The sequence below is a fragment of the Garra rufa genome, chromosome 18 (assembly GCF_049309525.1).
Source record: "Garra rufa chromosome 18, GarRuf1.0, whole genome shotgun sequence".
Lineage (NCBI taxonomy): Eukaryota > Metazoa > Chordata > Actinopteri > Cypriniformes > Cyprinidae > Garra > Garra rufa.
Genome location: NC_133378.1, coordinates 19,288,324 through 19,295,086, shown reverse-complemented (window position 1 = coordinate 19,295,086; position 6,763 = coordinate 19,288,324). Strand labels below are relative to the sequence as shown.

Genomic DNA, 6,763 nt, shown 5'->3' with positions numbered 1-6,763 from the left:
TGTTGTTTTTTCTTGGTGTGTTGGTCATGAAAAATTAATTTTATCTGTGATAACCGATGTGTGTCATTTTGAAATGTATACGCTGGAGGATCAGCATTAACATGATCAGTCAAGTTTATTTGTATAGAGCTTTTTGCTTTATGTTTTAGGCCCTTGTGAACATGCTTTAAAATAACATAAGAGGAATGAAGTAGGATGGGTTTAAATGGAATAAAAGAGGCATTGAATGTTTTATGCAACATCTACCTCTGCTAAATTTTTAGAATTAGACATACTGTATTCATGGGTGAATTGACAAAGAATTGTTGTTCAAAAGAACAACTTTTTAACCTCATGTTAAAACATCATTATTGCAGCCAGTGGTTTAAAAAATGGTAACTTGACATTAAAGGCTGTTTCAGTGCTACTTCAAACTGGGAACTTTATGTAACTTACTTTAGCCTTATCATGAATTGAACATTATATGTCAATAAACACCATAGTGCTGAGAGGTTTAGGACAGTAAGACTCTATGCATGCAACTCTAATGTCAGGAGGCCACCTTGTGGTTAAAGCATGTAACAGCATCCAGACTTCTGCATTAACAGTGTAGCCTTTTTAAACTGATCTAACAAATAAGTTTTATATATATATATATATGTGTGTGTGTGTGTGTGTGTGTGTGTGTGTGTGTGTGTATATATATATATATATATATATATATATATATGTAATCATTTTTTGTCATTTTTATTTTTAAATGCACAGTAAATGTCAATGTTTTTCCATCAGAATTTTTATTAAAAATAAAACACTGAAATAAGTACATTGCATAAGTATTCATACCCTTAACTCAGTACATAGTTGAAGCACCTTTACAGCCTCAAGTCCTTTTGGGTTTGATGTGACAAGCTTTGCACATCTGCATTTGGCAATTATCTGCCATTCTTTGCCTCTCCTTTTCACCTCTCAAGCTCTGTCAGCTTGGATGGGGGCTGGCAGACATTTTCTAGAGTCCTAGTTGTTCCAATCGTCTTCCATTATGGATAATGCTTCTGTGAACCTTCAATGCAGCACATTTTTTTTCTGAACTCTTCCCTAGATCATTGCCTTAATGCAAGTCTGTCACTGAGCTCTACAGGCAGTTATCTTGACCTCAGGACTTGGTTTTTGCTCTGACATGCATTTTCAGCTGTTAGACCTTTTCTGAGAGGTGTGTGCCTTTCTAAATCATACTCATTCAAATGAATTTGCCACAGTTTATCTCCACTCGAAGTGTAGTAACATCTAGAAGCAATATGAATGCTCCTGAGCTAAATTTCAGGCGTCCCAGAAAAGGGTATGAATACTTATGCAACGGGATCTTTTCAGTTTTTTATTTTTAATAAATTTGCACAAAATGTTAAAAACCTATTTTTGCTTTGCCATTATGGAGTAGGGAGTGTAGATTGATGTGGGAAAAAAAGTAATTTAAAGTAGTTTAACATAAGGCAGCAACATAAAAAAAATGTGAAAAAATGAAGGGGTATGAATAATTTCGCAAGGCACTGTATATATGTTCTGCTGTTCAAAAGTTTGATAGGTTTAATCATCAAGGCTGCATTTATTTGATAAAAAAATATCCAAAAAAGAGTAATACTGTGAAATATTATTTCAATGTAAAATAACTGTTTTCTATGTAAATATATCATTACTCCAGTCTTCAGTGTCACATGATCCTTCAGAAATCATTATAATATTTTAATAATATCTAATCATTCTTTATTATCTGAAATAAAAAGCTTATGTAACATTATACACTATACCATTCAAAAAGCCTGGAGTCGGTATATATTTTTTATTTAGCAAAGATGCTTTAAATTGATTAAAAGTGATGACTATGACATTTATAATGTTACAAAAGATTTTTGTTTCACATAAATGTTGTTCTTCTGAATTTTTTAAATCAAATTTATTAAAGAAACCTGAAAAAATTCTACTCGGCTGTTTTCAACATAATAATAATAATACATTTTACATACAGCAGTAAATCAGAATATTAGAATGATTTCTGAAGGATCATGTGACTGTAGTAATGATGCTAAAAATTCAGCTTTGAAATAAAAGGAATAAATGACATTTAAAAAAATATTCAAATAGAAAACAGTTATTTCTTTATAGTGGAAATATTTAAAAATGTTGCTGTTTTTGCTGTACTTTGGATTAAATAAATGCAGGCTTGGTGAGCAGAAGAGACATTACAAATCTTACTGTTCAAAAACTTTTGAATGGTAGTGTATACAGGATTTCAAATTATTGTGTCCAGCATAGATCTTGATAACAGAGCACACATTACACTAAAATAATTCAGTAAAATAAAATACATGGCTAGTTCCTGTTTACTTTAAATATAATTTTATTCCGTACTTGTAAGGTAATTCATACTTTTTAAAATATTTTTAAAAATATGTTCATACATAAATAACAGCTATAATTATGTACACTGCCATTCAAAAGTTTGGGATCAGAACGATTTTTTTAAAAGCAATTATTTTTAAGGGGTTTCTTGTGCTCATCAAGGCTGCATTTATTTGATCAAACATCCAGACAAAACAGTAATATTTTGAAATATTATTTCAATGTAAAATAACTGTGTGAATATGTTTTAAAATGAAATTTATTCCTGTGATGCAAAGCTGAATTTTCAGCATCATTACTCCAGTGTCACATTCAGAAATCCTTCTAATATGCTGATTTATTTTCAATGTTAAAGGCACTTGTCCTGCTTAATATTCTGTTGGAACCTGTGGCACTTTCTTTCAGGATTCTTTAATAAATAAAAAGTTAAAAAGAACAGCATTTGCTTAAAATAGAAATTTTTAAAAGGTTTTTAAAACCCATTTAAAGTTTGTGGTCAGTACATTTTTATTCTTTCTTTAAAAAAAAGAAATTAATAATTTTATTCTTTATAAGTGATAGCAAAGACTTACATTGTTAGAAGAGAGTTCTATTTTAAATAAATGCTGTTCTTTTTAACATTTTATATATGAAATAATCCTGAAAAAATAATCACAGGTTCCAAAAAATATTAAACAGCACAACTGTTTCCAACATTTATAATTAATCAGCGTATTAGAATGATTTATGAAGACTGGAGTAATGGTTGATGAAAATTCAGCTTTGCATCACAGGAATAAATTATATTTTAAAATATATTCACATAGAAAACATTTATTTTAAACTGCAATAATATTTCACAATATTACAGTTTTTTCTGTATTTTTGATGAGCATTTACTTGATCAAAAACAGTACAAATCTTACTGATTCCAAACCTTTGAACAGCAGTGTGTTAAATAATTATTACTATTTACAGTATGTGTATATGATTCCAAATTACTATTTATAGACACCTACAACTACTACACTACTACACCTTAAGTCTTAAGTAGCACGGGTATATTTGGAGCCATAGCCAAAAAATAAATTTCCTTTATGCCAAAAATCATTAGGATATTAAAGGAGTAGTTCACTTTCAGAACAAAAATTTACAGATAATGTACTCACCCAACCCCCATTCAAGATGTTCATGTCTTTCTTTCTTCAGTAGTAAGGAAATTATGTTTTTTGAGGAAAACATTTCAGAATTTCTGCCCATATAATGGACTTCTATGGTGCCCCCGAGTTTGAACTTCCAAAATGCAGCTTCAAAGGGCTCTAAATGATCCCAGCCGAGAAAAGAAGGGTCTTAACTAGCAAAACGATTTTTGTTATTTTCTTTAAAAAAAATTACAATTAATATACTTTTTAAACTCAAATGCTCGTCTTGTCTAGCTCGGCAAGATGAGCGTTTGAGATTAAAAAGTATGTAGATTGTAAATGTTTTTAGAAAATAACCCATCGTTTCGCTAGATAAGACCCTTCTTCCTCGGCTGGGATCATTTAGAGCCCTTTGAAGCTGTATTTAAACTGCATTTTGGAAGACTGAACTCGGGGGCACCATAGAAGTCCATTATATGGAGAGAAATCCTGAAATGTTTTCCTCAAAAAACTCTATTTATTTACGACTAAAGAAAGAAAGACATGAACATCTTAGATGACAAGGGGGTGAGTAAATTATCTGTAAATTTTTGTTCTGAAAGTAAACTACTCCTTTAAGTAAAGATCATGTTCCATTAAGATATTTTGTAAATTTCCTACCATAAATATATAAAAACTTGATTTTTGATTAGTAATATGCATTGCTAAGAAGCTCATTTGAAGGCGATTTTGTAAAAAAAAAAAAAAAGAAAAAAAAAAAAAAGTGGGCACTCAGATTCAGATTCCAGATTTTCAAATAGTTGTATCTCGGCCAAATATTGTCCTATCCTAACAAACCATACATCAATTGAAAGCTTATTTCAATTTAGAAAAATGACCTTTATGACTGGTTTCATAGTACAGTGTCACAGATGTGTTATTAATTATTAATTTATTGCCGTTTCCTTTGAGAGACTTTTAGAGCTTTTTCACTGTGACTTAAATACATAACATACTGGTGATCACTTTTTTTAAATACTTAAGTTGTAAAATGTTTCTTTTTTACCTTGGAGGACCTCTAAACTAACCATTTGAAACCAAACTGCCCACTAAACACATGCCCCATTCATTTCCCCCTCAGCTCAACAGAGCTCTCTGAATGTACACATCAGTGTAAGCGCCTGCGGGTCACGTGATGTGACGTGCGTCCAACATGGCGACGCAGTGCTGAGATAGCAGCGTCCAACTGGCCCCGACTGAACCAGCGACAACATCGGCCCGCTCCTGGCACCCTTCACACCCCTGCCAAACCGCAGGGAACGGGCCAGCGATGACGGCCTGACGGACTACTTCAACACGTCGACCGAGAGATGAAAGAACAGGAAGAGCTGGAAATCCATCGACGGCATACGCAGACAGAAACCCTGAGCACCAAGAGCATGTTTCTGTCTCGGGCGCTGGAGAAAATCCTCGCGGATAAGGAGGTGAAGCGGAGCCAACACAGCCAGCTGCGCAAGGCCTGTCAGGTGGCGCTGGGTGAGCAGCTTTTATTTATTACCTCTCAGGCCTCAACACACACCACTGAGATCCTCCACTGCCCCCTGATAACATAAAATAGCGTTAAAGTCTGGTTAGCGAGCTAACAGTTATAGTCATTCCACTATGCGTCAGTGTCAGGACTCCGTTGTGTTTCATTTTGCCTCGAGTTGAATTTGTCATGCTTCCAAACGTCTATATAATGCTTCATTATTATGAATGAAACGTTGGTAGCAGAGTAAATGGCATGTCTAGGTGTCCAGCACCTCTTGTTTTGGTTATCCCGAGCTGTTAGCATGTGTTAGCGGTAATCAGCTGCTATCCAACAGCTACAGACATTGTTGCTGTTCTATCGACTTTGACAGATTGGTGATTTACTGCTACCTTATTGATTAAGGATCACTCACTGATTAACAGAATCGATCTGTAAAGAAACAGTTCACTCAAAACTTAAAATACTCACCCTTTAAGAGTTGTCTTAAAGCTGTTTGACTTTATCTTTTCAGATATACAGTCACAATTTAACTTCACTGCATATTTTGCTATGCAGTGACATTAAATGGTGACTGAGGCTGTCACTCCCTGGCACTGTGCTGATTTGATGTACGTTTACTGCTGTTGTTATACAAAACAGATCCAGAATTTACAATTTCTGTTATAATTTACTTATGTTTTGAAGAATGTTGGGAACTAAATGGTTTTGGTCACCATTGACTTCCATTGCATAGACAAAAAATGCAAATGAGCATATGATGGCAGAACCATTTCTTTGATGGTTTTTCTAATGACATGTGATGATTACTCACTTTGAATTCCCATTTTATTCAGTAACTTCCTGGAGTATCCATTCCTTTTTTTTTATGTTTAGGCTGGATATGCAGGTTAGACTCATTTGACTCGTCCCGCCTGCGCTGCATTACTTATTTACAAAGTTAATGAGCACATGTTGAGACTGGAGGATCTTGTTTCTTAGTGAGCTTTTCCGAACCTTTGTTCTAAGTGTCAATCTAAAAATAGTTTCATCCTGAACATAAGTTCTCCATGTATTTTTTTTAAATTGTAAACTAATGTTGGTTTGTCATTTGGTATGTTTGACGTTTGATCCTGGAAGTCTGTAGTGTTCAGCTATTTGGCGGTTAATGTATTGCTACTTCCTAGTGGGTTTGTTTGAATGCTCTCAGAGGCACGTCATACAAACAGACACTCCCTCATTACCCTGTCATGTGAGTGAATTGGGCTGATTAACATATAGACCTATTTACACAGTCCACTGGCCAACAGGATACACTGCTAGGCAATGGGTTAGATAGAGGTTAACCAAACAGTTAGTGTTCTTTTGTTGTTCTGCCTAGATACTTCTAACACTTTTTGGTTTTACAAGTAGCCAGATAGAGGTTTTTGCAAACAGTTTATAAAATGTTGAACATCTTATGAAATGTGCCATTGCTTAAGATCAGTTTCCTGTACCTTCTTGTGAACAGATGGCAGTCTGATAATGAATCCATTTGTTGATTGTTCATAAACATCAAAGGCATGAAAAACTGTACATTTTTTATTTTTAAAAGAATAGTTTATGCACTCATGTTTTTTCGGTATGACTTTCTTTCTTCTGTTGAAGACAGAAAAGGTTGAAATTTTTGAAGAATGTAATTTGTTTGTGCTTTTCCAGATATTCGAAAGTGATACAGTGGTTTAGTGTGATAAATCTAAACTGTTATGCACTGATAATTTTCCCCTTCAGTGAGCTGGTA

The 6,763-nt window shown here is 33.8% G+C and overlaps 1 protein-coding gene across 2 annotated transcripts in view; it reads left to right on the top strand.

Annotated features, from left to right (window-relative positions):
* Window positions 1–4,688: 4,688 nt before the first annotated feature.
* arfgef2 (ADP-ribosylation factor guanine nucleotide-exchange factor 2 (brefeldin A-inhibited)) overlaps window positions 4,689–6,763 on the top strand; it is a 49,829-nt gene continuing 47,754 nt past the window's right edge. For both annotated transcript variants that reach the window (XM_073822645.1, XM_073822644.1), the window contains exon 1: window positions 4,689–5,012. In XM_073822645.1, the coding sequence (XP_073678746.1) occupies window positions 4,847–5,012 (166 nt within the window). In that variant the 5' untranslated portion in view covers window positions 4,689–4,846. The remainder of the gene's footprint in view (window positions 5,013–6,763) is intronic.